Below are 27,950 nucleotides of genomic sequence, written 5' to 3'. Positions count from 1 at the left end.
TGCTGGCGGAAAGCGAGCGCAGAGCGCGTGCGGGGCGCTGGCCAATGGGAGGTGGTGTTGCTGGAGGCCGCGGCGGCGCAGCAGTCTGAGAGAAGGAGCATTAAGCTGGGGAGAGCCGAGGCCGCCGGAGCCGCAGCCGGAGCCTGAGGTGGGTGGGGGCCACAGCAGGGGGGCAAGAGGAGGAGAGGCGAGGCCGGAAGGACAGGCGGGAGTGGCCGGTCCAGACCCTGGCCGCGACCTCGGGCCTATCTCCGTAGGCCCGCAGTGGCTAGTCAGCCTGCCTTCACCGCGCGGGGCCCAGGCCGTGGCCTGGACGGGCGAGGGGCGCTGGGGGCAGCCCCGGGGGCGTTCAAGGGGCCGGACCGCTCCTTGTCCAGCCAGGGGCGCTCGGGGCCCTCCCGCGGCTTTCCCTCACCCCGCAGTGTTTCCTTTTTTTTCCGTGGGGGATTGGGAGTGGAGGGGGGTGACCGCAAGGGGGAGGAGGGCGCCTGGCGGATCCCTGTTGGAGCCGGAGGCCCCGAGAGTCGGGGCGGGCAGTACCCGGAGCGGCGGCGTCCTCCACCTGAGACCGTCTCCTCGCGGGAGCTGCTCCCCGGGCCGGACCCCGCGCTATCCGAGGCTTTGTCCGGAGCTAGTCCCCAGCCGGCCCTATGCTCGGGAGCATCTCGGCACGTCTCGTGCTCTGAGCTCCAGCTGTTTCGGCACCGCAGCGGGGCTTTGGAGTTTGGACGAGGGTCTCCTCTGTCGGTCTGGGTCAGGAGGCGACGCCGAGACTCCAGCCAGCTCGCAGCCCGCGCGAGCGCTCCGTGCTGCGACCTCTGTCTCGTCCTCCTCCGTCTTGACCCAGGAGGTTTCCATGTTCCTAGGGAGTTTTTTTTCCATTGCTTTTCGGGGGTCCCAGGGTCGGAGCCGGGTGCGGGGGAAGAGCCGCAGATCCCGCCTCTCGGCTAAGGGACTCGCCCAAGGTCATTCGGCCACACGTGCCTCCGTGCGGGCCTCTCCGAGACCCCGGAGTCCCTCTCTCCGTTCCCGGCCTGACCCCCCGCCTTTTCTGAGCTCGCGGGGGTAACGGATCCGACGAAGCCCTGTCTACTGTCAGGCAGCAGATATGGGTCAGGGGCTGCGCCAAGGGCTGCTCTCGGGGAGTGGCTACTCTAAGGGGGGTGACATCTCTTCATCCCGAGCGTTGTGGAGAGTAAGGTTGATGGAGCAAATACTTGGGAACACAAACAGCCCCAGGATGTGGCATCCAGATGGCCTCCATTTTAGAGCTGAGGAAACTGAGGTAGACTGGGAGAAAGGGATTGACCTCACTTACTGTTTCTTGTGACACTTCGGAAACCTCTAACGGAATGGACTTCTCCCTTCAAAAACTCCGGGAGAGCTGGGATGCTTCATTTTTGTTTTGGTAGCCCCAGTGCTTGGCTTGATTAGTTACTGGTTGGCACAGAGTTAAAATCTGTGTCATCTCAGTCTTAATTAACCAGCTTTGAAAGAAGTGCCAGGAGGCAGCGGTTAGAGGGAAGCCCAGGCCCCGAGAGAGGTAGGTGGGTCTGCAGCCCACCGAGGAGAGCCAGAGTCCCTCCAAAAGCATAGAAGGGAAAGATTGGAAAGCACCTGGGGCAGGTTTGTAACGAGCAGCTTCTCCTGGATCTCAATTGACAGTAAGTCAAAGCAGCTTGAAGATCCCTTGAAACAGCTGTGCTTGGGATAGAAAAGAGGAGGCTGTTGGGAAGGGCTCTCAGAAATACCATTCTGTGCTTTCCTTCAGAGAATCTGGGCTGGGTTCCTGGGAGTTGGGAGCAGGAATTAGAAGGGAAGACTGAAAGGATAGGGATGTAAGAGAAATATCTTGGGGGAGTAATAGAAATAACACCAGATTACTAGGTGGTGATTCAAGGAAAGAGGAGAGGAAAAGGATATGTTGTCTTTGAAGTTTAGTTGCCCAAGACTAATTTGACTTGGGGAGGTAACTAGAAAGAAAGTTGATTTTTGGTTTCCTTGGCTTCTGCTTGCTTCTGTTACACTAGAAACTTCTCAAAGTTCTTTTGAGGGGGCAACTGGGTGTCTCAGTGGATTAAGAGCCAGACCTAGAGATGGGAGGTCCAAGGTTCAAATCTGTCCTCAGACACTTCCTTGCTGTATGACCCTGGGCAAGTCACTTAACCCCCATTGCCTAGCCTCTTCTGCTTTGGAACCTTTACACAGTATTGATTCTAAAACAGAAGGTAAGGGTTTTAAATAATTTTTTTAAGTTCTTTTGAATCAAGATAGCATTGCCTCAGTTGACTTAATTTCAGAAGATTTCAGAGGAATTAGTTGACACTGAACATGCCAAATTTATTATGTTATACTAGAATTTGATAACATTAAATCTTTTTTAAAATAAAAACCCTTACCTTCTGTCTTGGAATCAATACTGTGTATTGGTTCCAAGGCAGAAGAGGGGTCAGGGCTAGGCAATGGGGGTGAAGTTATTTGCCCAGGGTCACACAGCTGGGAAGTGTCTGAGGCCAGATTTGAACCTTGGATCTCCCGTCTTTAGGCCTGGCTCTCAATCCACTGAGCCACCCAGCTGCCCCTGATGATATTAAATCTTGCTTGTGATCAGCTGAGTTTGGAAAATCTTTTTGTGATGATTGGATTTGACTTGGAATTAATTATTGAGAATCGGTGAGCCTGCCCTTTAAGGATAGACCCAAACTTTATAATATTCTCTAAAAAATTTTAGGTGGCAGCTAGGTAGTACAGGGTCTGGAGTCAGGAAAATCCAAGTTCAAATCCAGCCTCAGATGCCTACCAGCTGGGTGGCCACCACTTAACTCAACTTTGCTCTGACCATTGTACATCACTCCCCTACCATACCAAATAAATAGTCACTTTTTGAGGGAGTTTGAAAAGGCTTCGTATTGGGTGGAGATCTGAAGGAAGGAGGCCACAGATGGACAGTGGAACTTGGCATGAGGAACATGAAGACCAGTTGGACTGGATCAAAAGGGAGTAATAGATAAAGGTCTTTGAATACAATCAGGACTTTGTATTTGATCTTGGGAGTAGTAGGGAGCCCAGAAGCAGTATAGTCTAGATGAGAGGTAAAGAGGACCTGAACTAGTAGCCTGTGAACTGAGGGAAGAAAAGGGGGAGGGAGTCATGCAGGAGAGATGCATCTAGGTGGAATTGATGAGAAATTTGGCGCCTCACAGTGAATGGAAGTTGAAGAAGAGTGAGAGCAGGAGGATGGATGCCTCTGAGGTAGCAAACCTGGATATCTTGAAGTGATGCCCTCAACAGAATAGGGAAGCATAAGGCCTACTAAACACATTTCTCATACTAATTCAATTTTGAGAGAAAGGACTAAGTAGGGGAAGTCCAGGCAGGGGCAGTTATTGTATGAAGAACAATTGTGCCTTGAATAACAGGGAAAAGAAGAAACATTTGACTTTGTTTCTGTAGAATACAACTGGTTTCCAGCAAGTTTTTGGAGAAGTCTACCTCTTATTGCCTAATGGCAATTGTCGGGTCTTGTAAATTCATGTTAGAAGTACAATTTCTACACTAGGAATCTGGCAACTTGTTGCATTGGAGGGGCACTCTTCTTTTAGATGAGATACCCACTGGTGGGTTGCCCTGACTGTTTAGGTTTAGTCCCATTGGTGCCCAATAATTGGGTTCAGGCTTGGTGAATGGCAGAACGAGATCACATACATTCCTACCCTCAAAGGGGGGGAGGTGCACAGTAGTTACTTTTGTTCTGGTTGGATTTTCTTCTAGCATTTGAGGAGGGGGATGAGGGTGGTAAAGGGCTGAAGCAATAAAGCTGAGATGAGATTTCTTGAGAATGCTTCCCTGAATTGACCCAAGGTAAAAGATGACTAGTTAGAATTATTTCCAAAATCTTAAGGCATATTTTCTATAATGGTTACACACCCACGATATGCCAGGCACTGTGCTAAGTGCCAGGGATACAAGGAAAGAAAGGAGCCCCTGCTACAGTCTGATGGGAGTAGATGACACACAGGCAGCTGTGGACCGACAGGCTATAAATCAGAGTTGATTTCTGAGGGAAAAGCCTTAGGATTAAGGGTGACTGAAAAGACTTGTGGAGGGTGTGATCAGGCTAAGGAAACCACAGAGATGAGCAGGCAGAGGATTCTGGGCCCAGGAGAAAATGATTGAAGATTTCCAGAGCTATGGGATGGAATGCCTCATGGGAGGCCAGTGTTAGCAGATTGGAGACTTCTTGTGGGAATGAGAGGAGTGTAAGAGGACTGGAAAGGTTGGGAGGGCTTTGAATGCCAAACAAGATTTCTATCTGATCCTGGAGGCCATAGGGAGCCATTGGAGTTTATTGAGGAAGGTCACATGGTCAGATATGAGCTTCCATAAGATGACATCTGATTGAAGGGCTGCTGGGAAAGACTTGAGGCAGGGAGACCCCTCCGGACATTATTTCAATAGTCCAGATGTGAGGTGATACAGCAGGCACCTCTTTGTAGAAAGATAGGCTTGATAGAACTGGGCAGCAGATTGGAATTGGGGGGTAACACCAAATTTTGAACATGGGTGATTAGGGGAGTAGGAAAAAGAAAGGGTTTGGGGAAGAAAGATTTAACAAGTTTAACTCTGGACTTTTGAGTTTAAGGTGTCTGGAACAGCCAGCTTGAGATGTGTGTCTAGGCAGCTGGAGATGGAAGACTGCTCAGGGTGAGAGTTTATCAGCGTAGAAATAGCAGAATCCAGGAGAAATGTGAGCTTTAAATTCATCTGCGAGAGGATTTTTTGGTAGACAAGATAATAGTTCTTTGTTGTTTTTTCTGAAAACAGTAACTAATGTACGTGTTAATTTACAAACTTCGTGTGCTTAAAGTGATATAGAGAAAGAAGAGCAATATGTTCCTTTAAGAGGTTTGATGATTAGCCACATGCCCTCAGTTCTGTTCTCAGATAACAGACTCTGGGCCTAGAAATGACCGACCCTTTTTGGAAAGACTTATTGAATTCTGCCAGAGGTTGATGTAAACTTATTAATAATTTGTTGATGTTAGAGGCAGCATAGATGAGCTCAGGTTGTTCATGAAAAGGAATAGGCTTGTCCTTGTACGGTCAGATTGTGGTTTCTAGTTTTTCTTTTCAAGGATGACTGAGTCAATCAAAGCATCCTCTGTAGGATATTACTATATCCTGTGAAATCTGTCAGGCCACTCTAGCACTATTCCACAAATATTTACTTTGGCATTGATGGTGTTCTCCTGTGCAAAGCAATGTGGACATCTGACATATGCTGTCCATGTGCTCTGTAGGTGTGGTGTTTGCACAGCAGGCAGGTGGAAGATGGAACAGGCTAGAGAGTGTGGCTGAACCATCTGGTGGGACCGTTCACACACACAGCATCAGCTCCTAGGGAGAGCAGAATACCAAGTTGGTGTCGGAGTTACAAGAGATGTCAGTTTGTGCAGGTGGGGCAGGGAAGGAGGTGGGGCACACGCCTTAATTCATTCTTACTTTGGAATTCAGGGTCTCTGGTGTTAATGGGTAGATTTCAGGTGAGCCGAAGGAGAAGAAATTACATTATCGTTTTCTCTGACTTCTAACTGAGCACTTCCTGCCGTTTAAAAACATTGGGCCAAGGAAGTCCATAGAACATAACCAGTTAAGAACCTGTGCCTCGGGAGTCTTAATGTAGTACTGAATTTTTGTTTTAACTAGAGGATGAAAGGGTTCAGAAGCTTGAAGAGATTGCTTAAACTGGGCTTGGATGAACCCTGGGCACCAGGTTTCTTTGCTGCCTTGCAAATTTATGGTTGAAGCATTTGGAGTTTTTTGCTACAAATCTTATTGAAATGGTTGATAATCTGAAAAGGTGGTTGCCCAGACCAGGATGTGCCCTCAAACTGTTGGGCTGGGTGGCCTGAGCTTTTTTACAGCTGCCTGATTTAGTGACCCTAAACTCCTGGCTCCAGAGACCCTTTCCAGCCTTGAGTCTCTATAGGAGGCAGAAGTTAACATTTAAAACTAACTGATGGGGGCAGCTGGGTAGCTCAGTGGATTGAGAACCAGGCCTGGAGACAGGAGGTCCTGGGTTCCAATCTAGCCTCAGCCACTTCCTAGCTGTGTGACCCTGGGCAAGTCACTTGACCCCCATGGCCTAGCCCTTACCACTCTTCTGTCTTGGAGCCAATACACAGTATTGGCTCCAAGACAGAAGGTAAGGGTTTTATTTAAAAAAAAAAAAGATGGTTTGTTTTTACATTTTTTTCTCCTCTTACGGGATAATTCATTTTTGCCCCATGTGATTATTGGGAACTCAGCCTTTTATTGATGAAGCCCTAATGTTCAAGCATATACCATTTGAAAGATATGAATGAATTATGAACTTATCTGTGTCTCCCACCCCTGCCCTGGTACTTGTCATTTTTTTAGAATCTCTCTTTCTGGTTCTAAAGCCTTCCCTCGACCGATCCATTCCAAACAGTATTTTAAAACTTCTATTACTGTGAGGTCCAGGGCTTGGGCTTGGGACTACAATGACAGTGAATCATGCTTGGCCTTTCCTACTATCTGATGAGATAATAAATAAGCACAAAATACATTCAAATGCTCTTCATCTTTTTTCAGTGAACAAAACATATATTTTCTCTTCCATTGGACTGGGGGGTGGGGGAAGCCCTTGTTAACAAACCTAGTTAAGCAAAAAAAAAATTCCCTCATTGGCCATGGCCAAGAAACTGATGGCCTCTTCCGCCCCCTGAGCCCATGAGCACTAGCTTTTGGTAGCCTGCTTCAGCATTGGTTTTCTAGAATTGAGATTGCTCAGGAAGAGTTCTTGATGATTTCAAAATTGTTTGTCTTTGCAATGTTGTATGAAGTGTCCTGGATATCTCTGAAACCATCCCCATAAGATACATGGTAAATCAACACAGGCCCATAGAATAGGAGCTGTTTTGTTGAATCAAAGTAGAAAACAAATTCAAACTATTTCTAAAATCAATCTTAGTTATAAATGCCACCCCCCCCCCCTTCAAAAAAACTATTAGGGACTCAAAGATTAGCCTTGGCTAAAAAGCCACCTACTAAATAACTCAAGAAACAAGCTTGATCTGGCTCCAGCCCACCTTTCTGGTTTTGACAAGAGTTCTTAGATTGGCTGATTAGAAGCTGCTAGGTGTATGACAAAGTCCCTCTGAACTTATGGCCTCATGGGAGATGACTAGCTGATTGTACATACTATTAGGAGCATGTGCACCTTTTTGCAGGCTACATCCAAAAGCTGTTAGGGTTCAGTGCCAGCCTAGATGTAATCTTCACTGAGTTCTCCCAGGGATTTGTGCTTTGGAACATTTTTCTCAATGACATGAATAAAGGACTAAATGACTTGCTTAGCAAATTTGCAGGTGATGCCAAGCTGGGAGGAATGGCTAACCCACTGGTCCAAAAAGATCTCAGCAGGCTAGAATATTGGGCTAAATTGAATAAAACAAAAATTAATGGTAGTAAATGGAAAGTCTTTACATTTCAGTTTTTGGAAAAAACAACTTCTTAAAATACAAGGTAGGAGAGAGGAGGCAGCCATAGCTAGATAGAAGTTTGTCTAAAAAATCCCTGGGGTGGAAATGGCCATCGTGTTCTGCTTTAAGAATTATGTCTACATTTAGGGAGCTGGTTGCCCTGCTGCCTCCGGTACGTGCATGCCACGTGTGGAGTCTCAGAAGGTAGTTTTGGGCCCCACCCTTTGGGCAAGGTAGTGAAGAGTAAGAGAATGCTCCAAAGGAAGGCACCCAGTATAGGGAAAGGCCCTGAAGTCTTACCATGAAGCATTAATCTAAGCATGTTTTTCCTGGAGAAGGAAAGACTTGAGGGGGCTGAACTGGATGGCAGCCATCTGGGAGAGGGATTAGACTTGTCTTCTTTGGTCCCAGAGAACCAGCCATGAGGTCAGGGTGGTGGAAAGGCAAAACCAACCCCTTGTAGGAAGTCTGAAAGCAAAAACTTGCTGGCTTCCTGTTGGGCGTGTTGTGATGAAACACTTTCCCAGGTATGAGTTAGTATGTGAGACTTTTAAGTGAAGCTTCCTCCTCCTGTGTGTGTGTGTGCACACGCGCATGTGCACATGCACACACACGTGCATCACTTGGGAGGTGATTGGTTTTTATTTATTATTGGTTTTACTTACTTAACTATTGGTTTTAACTTATAGGTGGATAAAAATCCTTCAGATGGCAGATAACAGGTAAGTCTTTCTTGGCCAAGTGGATTTTCTTGCTAGAATTCTAAACTAGAGTGAATCAGGCAGGATGGCTCAGATGCTGTGTTAGCAAGTGCCCTTGTAGCAAACATTCTGTTTGAGGAAAAACAATAACACCTAAAAGATTAAACCAAGCCGCAGCCCTCCCCAGCCTCTTCACAGTTAGGTTGATTACCTGATTCTTTGAATCACCAACCTATCAAGGAGCTTGGGTAGTTCTTTAGATCATCTTGGGGTTTGTGCTATACCAGAGGCAGCCAGGTGGCATCACAAGTGACTAGAGAGAGGATTGGGCTTGGAATCAGGAAGACCAACATTTGAACCCTGCCTTTGGCATTCAGTAGCTCTGTGATCCTGCACAAGTTACTTTAAAAACAACAACAAAACCCCTTACCTTCTGTCTTGGAATGGATACTAAATATTGGTTCCAGGGCAGAAGAAGGGTAATAGCTAGGCAGTGGGGGTGAAATGACTTGCCCAGGATCACATGGCTAGGAAATGTCTGAGGCCAAAATTGAACCCAGGACTTCCTGTCTCTAGGCCTGGCCTAACCCTAACCCAAAATCCACTGAGCCACCTAGCTGCCCCTAGACAAGTCACTCTTTAGGAGTCTGTTATCTGATCTGTCAAGTGGGAATGACACTACCTAGCTCATGGTTTTAGGCCTGAGTGAGATTGATATGTGAAAAATACTTTGGAGACTTTAAAGGTGTTTCATAAATCTTGTCATCAAGTCAGAGTAGGGAGCTGTCGCCGGCTGCCACATTTCATATATTTGTTTTTTATTTTTTAGTGGATGTGCTATATTGTTATTCTAGTGGATAACCGTGACCCTGAGAGCTTAGTCCATTTTAAGTCCTATTTGCTATTTTTAGGAAAATTGAAATCCAGTCAGGAGCCTCTCTTTGCTGCGTATCTAACAGAGTTTTTGTTGGGACTCACTGTTGGGGGATAGTTTTCTTTTGTCTTCAACTCTCCACTAGTAGTATGTAAAATGGTGAAAGCACTGCAGGCTAGGAGTATGGGGGATGCTTCAGGGGACCCAGGAATGGCTGTTTTATGGAAACCGACTGAAGTAATTCACTTTGGTTAGGGTTTTTTCTATCATTATGGAGCTTTCCTTTAAATTTTAATTTTTAAAATATTTTTTAGTAATTCAGAAGATGTTCCTTCAGATTCCTTTGAAACTGCTAAAGCTGACAAAGGTAAGGTTATACTGAAAGGCTGCTGTTTAGGGGTGTGCGAATTGGGGATCAAGAAAGTTTTAAACAGTGAGATCATTTTATATGGGCAGTTTTGGAGAATATTGAAAAGTTTTTCTTCACCTGCTTTTATAGAAAATTCCATTTAATGATTGTACTTAGAGAGAATCTTGCAGGAATTGGGAGTGATGTGGAGGAGGGAGACTTCAGTTTAGTTGCTCACTTTTTTGCCTAGATTTCAAATGAAGGTACCTGGTACCCAGGATTCCTTGATCCTGCTAAGTGCCAGCTGGGCATTTAGTGTTCTCTGGTTAGGTGGGAGGTTTAATTTATAAAGTGTTTTGTCTTTTCTTTTGAGTGTCTCTGTTTCTGTCTCTGTCTCTTGTTTCAAGCAACTTTCCTTGATTTCTGTGAGGATAAATAATAATGTAAGAAGGCAAGCATGTTGGTTCTCTGAACAACTGACTTGCTTTATCTGAAGAAGTAGTTGTCATTCCTCCCTACCCCCCCCACACCCCTCCCTCTTATCTGTGCCTAAGAATCATTGAAGGGGATGAGTTAAGATAGTGTTCCAACTGCATTGTCAAAAGAAATCTGTTGGTCCCACAGAATGTAACATTTTTACTCAGCTTGGTTACCTAGTATATTGTGTCCTGCTTTTCTGCCCAGACTTGATGGAACTACAATGTTCTCCACAGTTAGCGTGTGGGAGATGAAATGGCTACAATTGAGAACGGAAGGTCTCTGGGTGGCCTCTCCCCCTTGGAGGATCACTCAAGTTCCAGGTCCTTTTCCTGCTTAGTTTCTGTTTCTGTTCTGTCTGACGGAAGCCATCTAGTTCTCCATCTCTTGGGCTGGAGTGCACTTCTCGCAGGGCATCCTTCATGAAGATGCAGGACTACGTTTTTCTAAAATTAAGATTTCCCATTGAGTGCTGCTGATCTTGCCTGTTGAGTAGTGGGCATCTTGACGCAACCCATGACCGTTGGGACTTGTGGTTATACATGGTTTTCACCTTCTGTCTTCTCTTTATAGAAAAACTTACAGACCAGGTGATGCAGAATCCCCAAGTGCTAGCAGCTCTCCAGGAGCGGCTTGAGAATGTGTCCCACACGCCTTCGAGCTACATTGAAACGTGAGTCCCGGGGACCCCCTTGAGAGAGCTCTTGGAAGAGAGGAAACCTTGGCGCTCACTGGGGGGAAGACAGGACAGAAAACTGCTGGGTTTTCTTGTTCAGTCTCCTTTTTGCTTCATCTCGAAATGGAGACACGATCACCAGAGCCAGTTTAGAGCCCAAGCTGTTGGGCTTTCAAGCTCTGCCTGACCCAACATTGCTGTTGTCGGATTCTCCTGGGTCAGAGGCAGTGGGGATCCTGCTTCTTGTGGAGAGAAATGGCAGTGGTCCTAGTGCCCGCCAGGGCTGGGGTGGAGTGCATGGGAAGGCGAGCCTGCTACACCTTGGACACATGCTTATGGGATGGTAACCCTTTGTCCCCTGTTCTTTGTTGTCAGCTTACCCAAAGCGGTCAAGAGACGCATTGATGCTTTGAAACAGCTGCAGGTGAAGTGTGCACACATCGAAGCCAAGTTCTACGAGGAAGTGCATGATTTGGAGCGAAAATACGCAGCCCTTTACCAGCCTCTCTTTGATAAGGTAACGCACTGCTCTGAGAAACTCCCTCGTATCCTCAGTACCTGGTTTCCATCTTAAAACCTGGACGCTTCCAGAGCAGATCTCCAGAGTGAGTGCTGTGGAGGTTTTCTTCACTCTAATGAGACTTTATTCTGATGCAGAGACGGGATTTTGTCACTGGTGATGTTGAACCTACAGATGCAGAATCAGAATGGCCCAGTGAGAATGAGGAGGAGGAGAAACTGGCTGTAAGTGAGAACTCCTGGAACTTTTGGGTGTTATTTTTCACACTCTTAGAATGTCATTGGGGTGGGGGCTTCATTCGTTCGGTTTTTCCCCAAAAGTTGGAAAGGTGAGAAACTAGGAGTGAGTGAGGGCTAAGAAACACTGGTGGCATTGGAAGTTGGTGGTGCCTGTTGGGGGAGAATCAACAGAGTTGAACCATTAGACTTGAGTGATACTTGCAGAGGAAGGGCGTGATGTGGATTAGCCCAGGCCATTTTCAACAGCCCAATAGTGAACACAGACAGGTGCTGTGAAATTATTGGCTCTGCAGTGTGGAAATTCTCCCTCAATAGATAGCACTTTGCACTGTTCGTAACCTGTTGACAGCTCTTTTCTGACGATGGGTTCCATTCCGGTGCTACAGTAACATCCCAAAGGAAGTCAAGATTGACTGATGTCTTTCCGTATTCGCATTTGGGAGACAACTTGAATTCTGCTCCAGTGGCCTTCACAGGGACTTTGGGAGCCAGTCTCGGTGCTGGCTCTTGGCAGAATGGTTTTCAGAGCCTCAGGTGGTGGTCACGTTTGCCAGGGGTTTGATGGCTATGTCAGACTTGAGGCCTGGTACTTGTTTGTTGTTTTATGGCTGCATCTTGCTTTTTACACCACGTTTGGCCTCCCAAGAATCATCTCCTCCTCCTTTCCGCTGTATCTCACCCCAGACAAAGCAATAAAAACACTGAAATTGTTCGGTAGAATAACTGTCACTTCCAGGGGAAGTACTACTAAGTACTGGGAAGTGCATCTATTCCAACATAAATTATCTAGAACTAATCATTTTAGATGGTTGCATTCAGTCTGAATTCTGTTTAATGTTGATTCATTTTCATCCCAAAAGAAAGGTTAAGAGTGATTGTCTATATCCTACTTCATGTGGAGCTCTTGGCTTAGGAATTATGTAATTTCACTTTAAGTTGGGCCTCTTCTCAGCCGCCTTAACAGTGCAGATCTCTATGGAAAAACCTGAAGGACTGCCCAAATGAAAGAAAAGCAAACGTGCCAAGTCCTGGGCTTACATTTATACAAGCAAAGACAGTCCCTGCTATCAAGGAGCTTCCAGTCTAAATGGGGAGAGACAACCTGTAGAGGGGAGTGAAGGAAGGTGATCAGGAAGGGGTCTTGTTTTTCCAGAATTTGCCTACACTCTTTTTATAGAGCCTGGAGGATACCTGTTCCCTTCAACAGTAGGTCCTGTATGTGCTTTCTTCTCTTTCAAACATGCTTGTATCCGAGGCTTAGCACCTACCTGTGTCCTCTGTGACCTGGTGCCCATATGTTACTTTGTGTCTGCAGAGGGAAATGCTTGCCATTTCGAATTCTACATTTTAAACATCTCTCTTCCAGGGAGATCTGAAAAGCAAAGTGGTGATAGCAGAGAAGGAAGCTCCTGCAGAAGAGCCAAATCCCAAAGGGATTCCAGAATTCTGGTTTACAATCTTTAGAAACGTGGATATGCTGAGCGAATTAGTGCAGGTAATGAAAACCTTATGGCCCACCCAAGTAGGGGCTAAAAAGAGAGTGGGAGTGTGATCCCTCCTTGTAAGTGAGTCTCTGGTGAATGGTGGCCTCTCTTTGGAGAGGCTCTTTTCTGGGAAGCTGGCTTCTAGTGCTCATGATCGTCGGTCATTTGTAGCCCTTATAGTGCTACATCACAGCCTAATGTGAGGATATCACTGGACTTGGGGCGGTAGCATTGGGAAGGGGACCTTCAGGCAGCTGAGCCCACTGTGGCTCAAACTCGGACCAGGGAGGTCTTCTGTTGTGGGCTGGGGCTCCTCCTCTGCCCTGCCGATTTCTGAGTGTGAATTGTGTCAGTGCCAGCCCCTTTTTAGGACCCGTCACTGATTCTCTGGTAAAGTCAGAAATCCATGGACCTGCTTCGCTTTATGTTACTAAAATGGTGGCTGCCACAAGCACCTTAGTAAGTTGAATCAAATTTTGCTCTGACTTCCATAATTATTTTTGGAGCTCTGTTCCCCAAGGGGGGAAAAAATTGACCTAAAACCCAGAATTGGGATGTCTTCATCTCATCCTGGATGGCTCCGGGGTAGCCAGATGTCTGCTGGCATTTGTGATGTCCACCCTAGCAGCCGTCACTGTGGCTTATAAGCAGTTCCACTCCTGAACAGCTGAATGGAGAATCGGGCAATGCCTGCTCTTTCACCTGCTGCCAGCCCCTGGCTTGTTCAGTCAGGAGGCCAGCCCTCAGTGTGGGTCTCACTTAAACTCAGAGGTGTGTCTGACTGGCACACGGATCTAGGCTAGATTCTGGAACACTGTTTACCTGTTGGCAGAGACATTTAGGCCCCAGATTTCAGAGTTGGAGAGTATAGTGATTAAAATAGTGGAAGACATAAACTGTGGACGATAAAAGAGTGGATGAGTAAATTGTGACCGCAGAAAATAAGGTTTCAAGACAGTGTCTTGTTTTTAAATCAAATATAAGGTGGTCGCCAGGGGAAAATTCCCAATTATTAAATATACCCAAGTCAGCTGGGTTTTATAGAGATTTTAATTCATACAAATGAGGAATTAAAGAAAGGGATAGAGAGAGAGAAAAAAGGAAATAATGAGAAAAAGGTAGGCCAGCCCTGGCCAACCCAGGCCCAAGCCCTAAAAGAAAGATCAGTCAGTCTTTTATCCATTCACCACAAGATTTGTCCAAGCAAACATTCTAGTGTTCAGAGAGACACCAGTTCAGCTTCCTTCAATTCAGCTTTCCTAGCTGACTTTCCCGAGAGAGAGACCCCAGAGGGACAGAGTCTCCTCAGAGGGAGCTCCAGCGAGAGTGTCCTTTGCTCTCAGTTTTTCCTCTCCTTTTAAAGGGAATTTTCTCCTGTGTCACCTCACCTAAGTCCTCACATCCACCAATCACAGTAGACGTTTTCCAAAGGACAGCCCATTCTTAATTCACACCTAAGAAGGCTTGAACTTTTGACTAAGTTCACACCAGAAAAACCTCTAAGTTCTCGCCTCTTTGCTCCTTGTAAGTTCACAAGTTGCCTGACCTTTATAGGTACTTAGCACCCTTTTGTATTATATCCAAAAATAGGCACAGCTTAAGAACTTTTGCCTTACTATAAGTATGGGTTTAAGTATTTTTCATTGTTCAGCAAAGAGTTTCTTCCCCTAAAGCAGGCTTAAGTAGGGGTAGAGTAGAGTTCTCACATTCCTGATCTAAGTTCCTTCATTGTTTAAAATGGGGAATGGTCTTAACCAAACCTTATGAAGTAGGGACTGAGAATTTTTTAGGGTTCACAAGAGGCCCGATGGCCCTGGTGGCGAACTTGCAGCACACATGCTAAAAAGGACATACAGAGCCCTCTCTGTCTGTGGGCACACACCATGGCCTGCCAGAGTTCATTACAAGAAAGGCAGGGGGACTTGGCTGGAGCTGCTTCCTTCCCCTTCTTCACCTACGCTGAGGACATTCCTTACTTCACCTCCCTCCCCTGTCTGGGGCAAAGGGGGGTAGGCACCGGCACCGGCTCTCTAAAGGGTTTGCTCACCATCACTGTCCTGTGGTCTCAAGTAGCGTGCCTCGTGCGCCAGGCTCCTAGTGCCAGGGAGAAAGCTCATTGCCCAGCCAGACCAGGCCACTTCGGCTCTTTCAGCATCCCCCAGCGGTTTCCTGCGGACGCTCCCTGTCAAACCATGCAGGGTTTGCTTACCTTGGAGAGAAAGCGTCGGGAGCCAGTTTTTCTTTCAGGTCTGCTCGCTCACTGGTGTCTTCTTTTGTGCTTAGGAGTATGATGAGCCGATTTTGAAACACCTGCAGGATATCAAAGTCAAGTTCTCTGACCCTGGGCAGCCCATGGTAAGTATTGGGACCTCCACTTGTTCTGGGCACACGGTGCCCCCTTGTCCGCATGGGTAGGCTGTGCCATCTGCCAGATGTGCCCAGGCATCAGGGCCGGGCCTTGGATGGGGTAGAATCTGCAAAGGACATTTGTTAGAAGGATCTGAGGTGGATGCCTGGCAGCAGGCTACACTGACTGAGTCAGCTCCAGACCGGGGGGAGGAGGGGGGGGTGGCTTTCCTGCATTTCAGGGGAAACCATGACAAACAAGGAGAGCCCCATGGGAGGCATGGACCAGGCTAGTGGAGAGAAAACCAGCTGGAATGACCCCACTTCCACTCCCTACCAGTAGGTGGTGATCTTCCCTTGCTCTAGGGCTGCATCCTGCTGAAAGGAAGGCTTTAGGGGGTAAATGGAGCTGTGAGGGGCCTTAGATTCACCAGAGAAGGCTAAGTTGGGGAGCAGCAGAGTGACAGCCCTGGGAGCCAGCTGGGACCAGACACCCATCAGAGGATCCCCTCATGGCTATGGGCTGGCTTTCCCCTTCACATACTTGGGGAATGACAGAGTGGTTTTTTTCTGTGGCTTTTTGTGCCACCAGATGGCCTTCTGGCATCAACCTGGGGTGGGAGGCGGGGGGCGGGGGGGTTACCCCATCTGACAAACCTGCAGAAGAGTGGCCTAATGCAGCCCCTGACAGGCCTAGGGACGGTACTGGGGTCACGAGCACCTTCAGAAACCCTTGTCATCCGGAAGCTTGATGCGTCAGCTGTCGTATGAAAAGGCCTCAGAGAGCATTTTATCCCAATCCCACCTTTGAGGGGGGCCAGGGGGGTCCCTAAGCCTCAAATGAGACACATCCAGTTACTCCCTGGCCTGGCTCCAACCCAGGTTCGTTATTGACTAGCCGGTCAAGTGGTTTAGCTCCACGAGAGCGATCCGTCGTCAGTCAGTGGACAAGGAAGGGTCCGTTTATCAGCTTGGCCTCCCCTTGGCTTCGGAAGGGCCGCTGCAGTCTCATCACTTATTTGAGGGTAAACTTGTTACAGAGGAGGAACTCGTGTCTGAAGTGCCCACATTTCAGAGTGAGCGTAGAGACCAGGCCGAGGAAACTACCTGCATCTGTGTATAGGTGGCTACAAGGGAGCTGCTGGCAGGGTGGGGGGTTCTAGCCAGCTGGGGAGCAGGACAGCGGGAGGCACCTTCTCCAGAAGGTGGGCCTTGAGCTGAATCTTCATGGAAGGAAGGGATTCTTTCCAAGGGGAGGGAGACGTGCCTGGGGGCAGCCTGCTCAGAGTCTGTGCCCAGACAGGGGCGACCTGGCTGGCTGGACCTGAGGCTGGGAAGGGACGTCCAGGATAATAAAGGTGCCGAACGCCAAGTGGGTACGAGGGAGCTCCTGGTGTGCTTGTGGATGGAGGGCTGAAGGCATCTTCTAGAGCCGATGCTTGGAGCTCAGTGCTGGCATGGTGGCAGGACTTTGGGGCCTGACGGAGCATCATCCGTCCTTCTCACTCGTACCCTCTGGGTGACCCACATTTTGCTTCCTCCCCAGTCCTTCTCGTTAGAGTTCCACTTTGAGCCCAACGACTACTTTACCAATTCTGTCCTGACTAAGACTTACAAGATGAAATCCGAGCCAGACACCACAGACCCCTTCTCCTTCGAAGGCCCGGAAATAGTAGACTGTGAAGGGTAAGGAAGAAGATGGCGCTTCTCTTGGGGAGATGATTTGTCCCCCCATTCAGTGAGCATTTGTTCAGCTCTTACTATGTGTCAGATGAGGTGAGGCAGCCCCTGCCCTCGGGACACTTGGGTTCTCTGGGATGGGGCCACCACACGTTCAAAGGGGGAGAGGGAAGGAAGCAAATACTAAGTGTCTGTGCTCGGCACTGATCTCCTTGTTGCACCAAAAAACCTGATGGGGGGGGGGGGTGCTCCGTGTCCCCAGGTGTGGCAGACTCCCACTGCGGCTCCAGGTGGCCACAAGCCCTCATAGAAACACTTGGTCTGTGAGTGGGGGAGGGCTGGCTTGCACCGGTACTCGCTCACTTCTATGCTGCCCCCCTCCCACTTTTAACGTGAGCAGACCAGACCTCCCTGTGCTTGGTGAAGTCGGCATGATTAGGAAGCACCCGCTGCACCTCTTTCTGGGGGCTTTTAGCGATCGCTTCGGTGTCCACTTTGTTTTCTAAGGCTGTGGGAATTGGGTCTGCATTTGGGGGGTAGGGAACCAGGTTGCTTCACCTCACTGACCCTTAGTGAGGGTTGTTGGGGTGCAAGCTTTGGGGCCTCCACCTGCCCTGCCTCGGCAGAACCCCTGTACACCCCCCCCCCCCCCCCCCCAGCCCTGACAGGATTGTTGTCCTGGACAAAGGGGTGAGACAGGCCTGGCCAGTCATCCCGTGGCCGTCGGCTTTCTGACATTCTCTGGTTGGGGTTCTTTAGACTTGGGCTGTCCGTGACCACTCGTGAACAGTTTAGGAAAGAAGCTTTTCCTTCAAGTAGACTGGCCTTGGCCTGAAGCTTGAGGGACTGCTGGGGAGCAGTCAGGGCCAGCTCCTTCCCCGAGCGCACGCTCACTGGGTTGGGGAGCCTTGGAATGTGTTCATGCCGTCAATGGGTTCTGCTCCCTCAGGTGCACTATCGAGTGGAAGAAGGGCAAGAACGTCACCGTGAAAACAATCAAGAAAAAGCAGAAACATAAGGGCCGTGGCACCGTGAGGACAGTCACTAAGCAAGTCCCCAACGATTCCTTTTTTAACTTCTTTAGCCCCATCAAAGGTAAGGCCTGGCCTTGAGATCTTGGATTGACTTTAAAATCTAGTCTGAGGAGGCAGGGCAGTTTGGTGAATGAGTGGATTGAGAACCAGGTCTAGGGATGGGAGGTCCAAGGTTCAAATGCAACCTCAGACCCTTTCTAGCTGGGTGACCCTGGGCAAGTCACTTAATGCCCATTACCAAGGCCATACCCTCTTCTGCCTTGGAACTAATACAGTTTTGATTCTGAGACGGAAGGTAAGGGTTAGAGAGAAAGTCTAGTCTGTATCCTAGCTAGGGTTTCACAGAAGTGGGGAGACTTGGGACACAGGCTTCTGGTGGTGTAACGCGAAGAAGGGAGACCCTCCCCATCCCCATTTTACAGACGTAGGTGGAAAGTGAGACAGAGAAAGGCACCCTGGCACGGTACCCTCAGAGCCAAACCTCCTGCAGCTGCCACCACACCATGTCTCACAGGCTGGCCATGAGGGCCAGGGGCCAGATTCTGTGGCAGAATTTTCTTTTGTGTCTGATTGAGGTTCTGAGCAGGGGAGGATGCTCACAGCCCAGAGAAGCTGGTTTTCTGCTTTCCTCCATCCCTGGTGTCCCTGTGGGGCTGGGTGGGAGTGCTGCCTGCTCCCTTCTTACTCATGAGCACGCCCGACTTACTCAGTTTACTTACTTACTGATACTTGTAGCCCTGGGGAATGACCAGGCCAGTTCAAGCCCAGACCCATTCCTTCCGGTTACAGGAGAAGAGATCGGGGGTGGCTGTGTGGGAAAGAGAGACTGGCCTTGATCACTGGGGAGGAGGAAGTGCTCAAACAGGTCCCAGATAGCCTTGGGAGGCCTCTTTCTTGAAGTGTTCAAACTTGGTCATTTCCATGGAAAAAATCATTAAATGTTGTTGTGAAAGAGTTGTGAAATGTTTGGTTCCTCATGAAGTCAGTTGGGCTGGGGATGGCAGTGCAGGGCATTTTTTAAAAGATTAATTGGATTTTTTCTTTGTTTTTACAGTATCTGGGGATGGAGAGTCGCTGGTAAGCTTGTTTCACAGCTTTATTCTCCAGGGGCTGTCTTAGACTTCTCTGTGTTCTTAAGCTCTGCTCCTCGTTTCTGTGTGTCCCCAGTTCAGTGCTGGATCTGGGTGGTGGTGGTGGTGGTACTAGTAGTCCAGGAGCCCAATTGCTACCCCTCCTCTGCACTTGTCAAGATGTCTGAAAGGCGGAGCTCGCCCGCCCTCTAGGACTTCCTGAAGGGTTCCCAGTAGGAGAGCTGAATATTCAAATGCCACAGATAGTGTTGGAAGCCAAGACAGTGAGTGGGCTTCTGTTGGGTGCAGTTTCCAGAACTGGTCCTTGATGGACCGTCACGACCAAAACGAACTGACCGCTCTTCCTAAGAAGCCAGTGGGCAGTTCCCACTTGGGCTTTTCCTCCTTTGCAGACGTGAGACTGACAGTGTGTGGTTAATAGTGGAGTTTTCCCCGCAGGATGAAGATTCAGAATTTACATTAGCTTCAGACTTTGAAATTGGACACTTCTTCCGTGAGAGGATAGTTCCACGTGCCGTCCTTTATTTTACTGGAGAAGCCATCGAGGATGATGATAATGTATGTATATCCGCGTTGGTGGGAGGCGCTGCTGGGTCTGGATGGGTGTGAGCATGCGTCCAGGGTCTCTTGGAGCTCTGCTCAGTCGTGGAGTCCTCGGTCTTTAGAGGAGGAAACTAAGCTTGGACAGCGGAAGGACCGGGAGCACAAAGCCTAGCCGGGGGTTCTCTCCGATTTTGTGTACTCACGTGCTTTAATGTTGGGTGAGAGGAAGAGGATGTTTCTAGGTTTGCTTTCCTCGGGACAGACATCTGGCCCGAGGGTTTACTTGCTGGTATCCGGGTGAAAATCTGCTCTTTCTCCAGGGTCCTCCCCCCTCTGTGGGAATAGCAAGAACCAGGAGGGGGCTTGACTGCCATCTCGAGAGAGCCTATTGTTCTTGGATCATTGGTCTGTTGACATGTAACCTCTACTGCCAGCAGCTTGGCGCATAGCTTGGTGCATTCCAGGCCAAGCCTAGGGAAATAGGAGCTCCTTCCTCCCACTCCTAAGAGGCGCTCTTTGGGCAGCTGGCTCCCACGCCTGACAAATGCAGGTGCCGCCGCCGTCGGGAAGCCTTGTGCTTCCTTGGGCCTCTTTGCTCCTGCTTTCCCTCTGTCCCCCGTCCTAGGTGGGACCCTTACAGACAAAGACGTGCGAGCCCAGAGGGCAAACAGGTAGAACTCACGTGAGCCCAGCTTCCTTGGGCCCATGCCAGGGGAGCATGAGGGGGGGTGCAGGGAGAACCGTTTTTATTGGTGGCCTGCCTGTTCTTAACCGTCACGGCTCTTGTCTCTTGTGAATGGAGCCCTTGAACGAGGGGCTGGGGTACCTCCCCTCGTGGAGCTTCTGGTCCTGGTCAGGGGAGAAAGGGGCAAGCCGCCAAGGTCGAGAGCTGATCTACAAAGGAGGGAGCCTTCAGCAGGCTTGCTTCTAGAGGTGTGTAGGGCTTGGAAGGCTTCCTGGAAGAGGTGATGCTTGAGGTGATCTTCAAAGAAAGGGTGGGCCTTCAGGGAGCAGCAGGGGTCTTCTTCTCTGGGTTCCACCCTGCTGGTCCCTGCCTGATGCGGGATGCCTCATCCTGTGTAGGCAGACTCGCCAGTGAGGGTCCCCCTGATCCTGAAACCTCGGCTAGCTCTGGCCAACCCTGCAGCAGGACAAGGGCCGCTTTCCCGAGGGTTGACAAGAGTGCCTCAGTTCTTGTTTTGAGGAGCAGCCCCTTGCGTTCAGCTGATGTCGCACAGACACGTGTACGAGGTGGAGCATTTAGTTAAGAGCGGCCCCGTGCTGCCTCCTCGTCTTGTCCCGTGTAAGTTCCCATTGAGGGGGCCTCCAAGTGCCGCTACAGCTCTGTGTGGCCCAGGCAAGGCTCCTGGGCTGCAGACCCACATCCAGGGAGAGAACACCCAAGGGTGCTTCCCTTGTAGTCCTGTCGTCCACACCGGGTGACTGTGTGCCCTTCCAGGGGCTCTTAGCGCCCCAGCCACGTGACTGGCTTCAAGAGCAATTGGTTTGAGATCAACTAGTGTGACCTGACGTGTGCCAAAGGCTCGACTTGTTCTATGCAGGGATTTCTACTCTACAGCAGAACAACCAGGGTGTCAGAGGAAACGGTCTAGAGTTCCTTAGACCGGCCTTGCCGAGAATTGAAAGGTCTTTTCCAGCCTCAGCGCCCCGTGAACCCTGGGGTGGGAGGTGGCAGGGCGCTCTAGTGCCCTTTCCCCAAGCGGATCTGATCAGCAGGTACCCATGGCCTGTGGGTGTCTCGTGGCCGCTTTCTTGGGCCCTTTCCCTCGCTCTGCGGGGCAGTCGCTTCTTGTCCCGAGCCAGCCTCCTCCTCCTCCTCAGTGCTGTGGTCAGCTTGAAGGAGCTCTGGCCTCTGCTTCTCAGCAGTGGGTCAGCGGTCCAGGGGATGGTGCCGTCGCCTGGCTAGCACCGTGAGTATAGGGCAAGATTTCCCGTGGCTTTGGGGACTGGGCACCGTCAGCCCGAGTTGTCTGTGAAGTGCTCTTCTGTTCTCCAAGTCTAAAAGTGTTTTTCCATTTTTCAGTTTGAAGAAGGCGAGGAAGGGGAAGAAGAGGTGAGATCTGTTCCGCGTTGACTTGGGGGGTTGCTGTAGGTTGTCTCAGGGTGAGGGGAGACACCGTAGCGCGGGCTGGCTGCACATATTTTGGATTTGGTTTGAGGACCGCGCTCTTACTGGCCACGGCAGCGCAAGCTTGTCCCACTTGGAGAAGTTCGGCTTGATGCTGGACGAGATGTTTGTCACCATCCATTCAGTGATGCTTCTGCTGGGGGGGCGGGGGGGGCATTCCTGGTCTGCCTGGGGGCCTGTGGAGAGGGCTGCTGCCAAGAAACCTTTCCTCGACTCATTGTTGTCTGTCTTGTCCGCAGGAATTAGAGGGTGAAGAAGAGGGAGAAGAAGAAGATGAAGCGGAGAACGATCCCAAGGTTAGTGGCCTTCATGAATCAGATCGGGCACAGAGGGGCCGGGGGGGGGGGGGGTCCTAGAACGCAGCCCTTAGTTTGGGGTCAGTCGCCTTTAAGGTGGACGTGGGCGCCTGGCGTCTTCTCTCCTTCGAGCGCTCCCAGCCGGGCCCTGTTTTCACCCGCTGTTGAGGTGGAGGCTCAGGCCTCCGTCCCTGGGCCTTTCTGAAGGCGGACTGAGCAGTGCTTTCCTACGTAAAGTGGAGGCAACCTTTTGAGAAGTTGTTGAGCTATACAATTGGACTCGGCGAGTCCTTTAACACGACCCATTCTAGAGTAGTGAGTCGTCTGGCAGAACGTGGTTTCCCGCCTGCAGCCCATCCTCCACCCCCCATCTAAGCAAAAGACAAGCCAACCGCAGCCTGGCTGGATTCTAAACCAATAGCAGTCATTGCTGCCTGGCAGGAGATGAACTAACTTGCTCCCTGCATGGGGTGCAGATCTAATCTGGGCAGTGAGTTCAAGCTTTCCTTGGCTGTTTGGGCTCCGTGTGTCTGGTTAGCTTGCATCACCTCCCCCCACCCTGAAACTACTGAGGGGTCCAAGGGATGCCCAGTCTGACCTCGGATCGTGAACTGGCCGCTGCCTACTTCATGTTTGGGAAGGAGGACCAGCTTGTTGGCAAAGGGCTGAAGTTGGAAGTCGAGGGATTCTTTTTATGTCATTTTTTTCTTTGCCGCATAAATAGTTCTCCAGGAGTGAGGCAAATAGACTCTCATCTTTAAAAAGGAGCCATGAGGCCGTCAGTGAAGGCCTTGGTGTGCTTAGCACCATCCTAGCGGGTTTGAGTAACCTTCCTTCCCTTCTCATTGGGAAAGCATGTCCTGTGCGCGGGAAGCAGTTACTGAAGAGCAGAGAACTGGCCGTTTGGGGGCATCGAGACAAAACTTGCTCTGAAGTTGGTGGACCTCCCCCCAGTGCAAAGGTGTGAGGCGAGGAGCTCGCTCTGATTTTAGAGTGGACTCAGACCACCCAGTCCCCCCTCCACACACCCTAGGTCCCTGCCGGTAAAGGTGCTGCTGTGGCTGCCATTTTCAGGTCCTTGATTCTTCAGCATGCCCCCTCCTCTGCTGGTGCCCGGCCACAGGGGCACTCCCCTTTCTTCCAGATAGGGTTAGCTATCTTCTGGAAGAGGCCCCTGGCCCCAAAGGAGCCCCCAGCTCCCTCACTGGCTCCTGCTGAAGGGCAGGAGGGCCCGGTGTTAGGACTGACCATGCAGGGAGGTCTGCCTTGGGCAGGGCCACGATGCAACCTTAAGACAAAGAAAGGGCTTCTTGGTTCTGTGGACCTTGCACACAGCTCTTCTCCTAAGTGATAACTGTCCCTGGAGGAATCCGTAGAATCCGTAGCCTCAGAAAAGCTCTGGGGGAGCAATCTCGTAGCGTTGGGTGGCGCTCTCGGCCCCTCCGGAGGGAAGGGCCCGGTGTGCTGTGTTGGAGCGGCCCAGCTGCAGTGGAGTACTCTGCAGAGCTAAGTATCTCCAAAATTGTGGTGGTTTTCCTCCTGTATGATTTTGCACATTTCATTGTCTTTCATGCTGACGGTTCCTTTCAATTTTTTTTTCCCCATTTAGGTGTAATTTTTGTCTGTTTATCATTCATATCATAGGTAAGGTGGAATTCCCTTCATACCTAACTTGAAAGCTGATGTCTGTAGCCAATGTGATGTGGGGTTGTTGACTTGCTGGATAAAGGGAGGCTGAAGCCCAAGCAGACCAGAGAGCAGGCGCTTTGGAGCTAGGCTCCTCCAGGAGTGTGTTTTTCGAGGGAACGTGTGTCATGGGGCATTCGAAAGCTCAACGCTGAACTTTTGGGGCTGGATTCAGTCAGGCTACTGCTTCCTGAGGCCCAGCCTTCCCTCCTGACCCAGGCAGCAAAGATAGGAAGACGCTCTGTGGAAGTTTGTGTGCTCCCTCGAAAGATCCCCGAGAAGCCCGCTGCTTGGGGGTGGGAGGAGTCCCTTCACCAGTGTAGACACACGAGTGCCTGGCCACGGGTTCCTAGTCCAGTGAACCCTTGAGAGATCAGAAGGCTGAGAGGCCCGCTGGGCTAGGATGAGGCGGCGGCTGCCGCTTTTTGCTTTCCTGCGTCCCCTTTTCATTTTGTTCTCAAGTTTGTCAGGAACAGACGCCAAGTAGTCCAGACGAAGGTCGAGCAGCTTCTCAATTCGCAAAGATGCGGTTGAGCAGGGATGTTCTTTTTCATTTCATAGTCAAATGGCTCTAAGAAGGTGACTGGCGGATTTGTGTTTCAATCGTGGTAGCGGTGGGTGCTCTAGCATAACGTTCATGAAGAGTTTTGTGAGCCTGAAAGGACTAGAGTGGGCTGAGGTTAAAGCACCCAGGGCTGTCCATCGCTCGTGCCCCTGAGCACATTGAGCTCTCGGGGTACAGCCAACCTACGTGCCCAGGAAATTGTACGTTTGGAGAGAGAGGCCTTGCCTGCATCCGGCAGGATCCAACAGATCTGGTCCTCGAGAGCCTTGGGACAGCCTCGGGGATGTGGAGGCAAAGGGAGAGCTCATTGCTGAACAAACTTAGCGGTCAGAAAACCTGTTAGAAGATGGATCCCCTTGGTCTGGGGGAGCTTGGGTTATCAGAAGGGGCTCGTTTACCCCCCTGAAGGAGCGTTCGCTCACCCATCTTATGACATCCAGTCCACGGGTTTATTTGAGAACCCACTTTTATGTTGACTGGAGTTAAATGGGTTCGACCCTTTTTGAGATGGGGGTAACTCAATGGGGCTCACTGAGGACATTCGCCTGATGGTCAGCCCTTGTCTTTGACTCGGTGCAGTAGGAAGGTACTGTGGACTCACTGGCTTTCTCTGGAAAGTCCAGCGCATTTTTTCTCTTGAAAAGCAGCAAATACTTTAGGGTGCAACAGCCCCCTCCCCTTTCTCGAGGCCTAGCGGTGACCTTGAACCAGCTCCCTTTGGGGGCACTCCTTCATTGTCACCCTTTGGTGGTCTGGTGCAGCTTCGTGCACGTGGCTTTCACTCTCCCTTAGATCTGGGAATCCCCACAAGGGGACCCCAGTTTTCTGACATCGTTCCCACCTTACGAGGCTTCCCCATGGAGATTAGACAAGTACTGGCGGCCATGATGGGAGAATCAGGAGATTTTGGCAGGATTGTGAACCAGGCGAGTTTTCATTCACACTGTCAACACTTCATTCTGGAGTCACGGTGGCAGCTCTGCAACTGAATGTGTCCCGACAAGTTCTGGTGCCCTTGGGTGGCTCTATGGAAGTGTTACAGCCCATTCTTTTCACTGGTGCCATGCCATGCCATGCCATGCCAATCTTTGTGCCCATTCATCACCACAACTCACTTAGGAGCAGCTGTTCAGTTTATCTGTAGCTTCCTTTTGGCCCCAGAAAAGTGGCAGCGAGACCCTTTTCCAGGTGGGTTCTACCTCTCCATTAGACCGGGCAGTGCCATGTTCTGAAGCTGGTGCAGCACGATAAAAGCCAAAGGGCTTAGTTATTTGATTGCCTCTGATTCCCTGCTCCTGGCAGTGCCCTATCCAAGTAGGAGGTGGCTGGTGATGCAGCCTCAGAATGCCACTTGGTGGTTGGCATTCTGCTGCCAGCATCTGCAATGAGGAACTGAATTGAGAACAAGCGGCTTCAGGAGCCACCCCGGGGGTCAGCATGTTCTCCCTAAATGCTTGGGCTCTTCCAGAGGTGCCTGTGGAGCCATTTGGAGACAGGCTGACCTGGGTGGGTGCCTCACAGGACCCTCCCTTTGGAAGCACCTAGTGCTCGGGGCGGCTGCATCGAGTCAGACTCGTAGGACTCCCTTTCGACCCTCAGTTAGTTTCCAGGTTGGAAGGAGAAGTGGTGACGGGTGCTTTTTGGGTAGAGTGGAGCGTTCAGGGAGGTCCTGCCTTGTCCCAGAAATGCTCGGGGCCTGGAGTCGAGCACCACCTGTCAGGACTCTTGGGCCAAGGTGGATTCCACCAGAGGCCTGCCCCATTCTCCAGAGCTGGCGTGGGCCTCAGCCAGGCCTCTTAATTCCCCTCTGCCCACGGCGCTTGCCTTGGATGTCCTTTTCCCTGGGAGCTGCCTCCGCCCCTCCCGAGTCTGAGGATTCTGTGGCCAGGCCGGGGGAGTCCCTGGCAGGACGAGGTCCCCAAAGTAGGCCCCGAGGGGAGGTTGGACGTGGTGCTCACTTCTCTCTCCCTCTGAGCTCAGAGAAGTCTCGCTGGCTGCAGCTGCCCCAGGAACTTTCTGAAAGGGCAGCCCTTCTGCCTGGTGGGGAGCGCCCTCCGGGAGCCCCTCCTGGGGAAGGTGAGCCCCGTTCCTTGTCCTGGCGGGGCTGCTTGGTGGACCCAGCTTTGTTCCAGTGGTGGGTAAGGCCGGAAGTGCAGGGAGAGACAGGCAGGTGCAGCCCCGGCCTGGTCCGAGGTCTCACGGGGGGTTTCATTCCTTCAGGGCTTGTGTCCTTGTTAGAAAGGCCCCGGATCGCTCCAGCACCCAGTTTCTGTGAGTGTTTGCCTTTCAGCGTGGGCAGTGGGGGACCCGTTTGTTCCCTTCCAAAGCACAGTTCACAGCTTGGCTTTCTAACTTTTCATCTGGGAGTCCCGGCACCTCAACAATTTCCGATCAGCCCTGGGATTGGGGGTTTGTTTTTGCCGCTCCGCGCCTCCACGAAGATGAGCGCGCTGCGCCCCGGGAGTGGTGGGCGTCCGCCCCGGGAGGTGCGGACGGTTTTTCCAAGCGCACTTGCACGCTGGCGTGGCTTCTCTCGGGCCTGTGGATGTGGAGGGTCAGGTCGTTGGGCTCACTGGGGGACGCGCGTGGCTTGTGGGGGTTCGGGGGTCCGAGGCCGCGGGCTCAGGGTCTCTCTTTTTCTTGACAGAGAGAGTGCGGCCAGCCTGCCGAGTGCAAGCAGCAGTGACGCGTGCGGACGTGCGCCCCCTCGTGAGGCCGGGACACCTCGGGATGACGACCGCCCGCCCGCCCGCCTTGGGATCCCCGGCCCGAGCGTCGGGGCGTCACTGCTGGCTGCAGCCCAATCTCACTAACAAGCTTTCGGTTAACTTGTTTTCAAGTGCGTGGTTTTCACTTACACTTTTTTCTTTTTTCCTTTGGCTTAATTTGTACAGTGGTAACTTTGCATTGCGCAAATAGGAGGTTTCAGTAAAGCGCCCTCTGCCCGCCGGTGCCCGCCCGGCCAGCAGGGAGGCGGGCAGGTGCCAGAGCATATTTGTAACTCAGTTAAGACAAACAGGGAGGACGCGCACACACGTGACCACGACCCCCGCCCTCACCAGCCTGGGCCCCGTTGGGGGACCGGGGCACTCCATCTTCCTATTTATTTCCTTATGTTTGTAAGTACTTTGAACCCGGGCTCCCGCTCCTTCCGGAAACCACGTCTGTGTGACCGAAGACCTGGCCTCCAGACCGGGAGCCGGGCCGCAGGAGGCTCGGCAGGGCCCGGCCCGGGGATGCCCGCAGGGCACCCTCCCCACCCCCCCGCTCCCCACTTTGTTTCAGGGCTCTGGGGTGGGTAGGTCCGTTCTGTCCTTTCGTGGGCGCGTGGGATTCGGATGCCCCTTCCGCTACCCCGTCTGATGCCAATCCCAGCCACCATCGACTAGCAGCAGCTTATCCACACTGTGAGCAGGCGTGTAGAGAGTGCTCGGCCTTACCTTCCACGATCCACATTTGTAACTTAATAATAGACTCCGGTGTTTTCAATTTGTACAGACTAGTTAGGGTATTCTATTAAAGTTGTGAAACAGGCACCGGCTCCCTCGCTCCCTCCTCGCCGGCCGGGGGCCGCGGGGGGCTGAGGAGCACCTTCTCGCCCGCCGCCCGCTCCAGATCAGTCCAAGCCAAGTGGCAGCCTGTGGGCCTAATTGGCCCTGATTCGGGTGGAGATGGAGAGGAGCACCAGCCGCCGCCCTTTACGGGGTGCCAGGCTGGGAGCTGGCCCTGCCAGCG

At 50.9% G+C, this 27,950-nt stretch overlaps 1 protein-coding gene and 1 non-coding gene across 7 annotated transcripts; both read left to right on the top strand.

The window, feature by feature from the left end:
- On the top strand, positions 1 to 27,749 carry NAP1L4 (nucleosome assembly protein 1 like 4). Of its 6 annotated transcripts, XR_001623191.2 has the most exons (17): positions 5 to 148; positions 8,195 to 8,227; positions 9,395 to 9,447; positions 10,480 to 10,579; positions 10,958 to 11,099; positions 11,240 to 11,326; positions 12,708 to 12,836; positions 15,109 to 15,180; positions 16,718 to 16,857; positions 17,801 to 17,946; positions 18,940 to 18,962; positions 19,415 to 19,534; positions 21,564 to 21,593; positions 21,908 to 21,964; positions 23,574 to 23,608; positions 26,436 to 26,486; positions 26,863 to 26,933. XR_001623191.2 is itself a non-coding variant. In XM_016423609.2 (16 exons), the coding sequence occupies exons 2-15, from the start codon at positions 8,214 to 8,216 to the stop codon at positions 26,451 to 26,453; spliced, it is 1,131 nt and encodes a 376-aa protein (XP_016279095.1). In that variant the 5' UTR covers positions 5 to 148; positions 8,195 to 8,213; the 3' UTR covers positions 26,454 to 26,486; positions 26,863 to 27,749. The 6 variants fall into 6 exon arrangements, 5 of the variants coding, with proteins under 5 accessions (XP_056657102.1, XP_016279095.1, XP_007497824.1 ...); XM_016423609.2 differs by lacking the exon at positions 23,574 to 23,608 and having other exon boundaries at positions 26,863 to 27,749; XM_007497762.3 differs by lacking the exon at positions 26,436 to 26,486 and having other exon boundaries at positions 26,863 to 27,749.
- Positions 11,665 to 11,790, top strand: LOC130455285 (small nucleolar RNA SNORA54). The gene has a single exon (XR_008913204.1). It is a non-coding gene; the product is annotated as a small nucleolar RNA SNORA54 (small nucleolar RNA).
- Positions 27,750 to 27,950: the final 201 nt, after the last annotated feature.

Source organism: Monodelphis domestica, chromosome 6 (genome assembly GCF_027887165.1).
Source record: "Monodelphis domestica isolate mMonDom1 chromosome 6, mMonDom1.pri, whole genome shotgun sequence".
Taxonomy (NCBI): domain Eukaryota; kingdom Metazoa; phylum Chordata; class Mammalia; order Didelphimorphia; family Didelphidae; genus Monodelphis; species Monodelphis domestica.
The sequence above is the reverse complement of the archived record's forward strand: the minus strand, read 5'-3'. Positions and strand labels throughout refer to the sequence as shown.

What these genes read in the sequence shown, in the direction of transcription:
- NAP1L4 (XM_007497759.3), top strand. An exon ending in CCTTCGAGCTACATTGAAAC is followed by an intron (nt 10,580 to 10,957) that starts GTGAGTCCCGGG and finishes CTTTGTTGTCAG; the next exon opens with CTTACCCAAAGCGGTCAAGA. An exon ending in TGCTGAGCGAATTAGTGCAG is followed by an intron (nt 12,837 to 15,108) that starts GTAATGAAAACC and finishes TTTTGTGCTTAG; the next exon opens with GAGTATGATGAGCCGATTTT.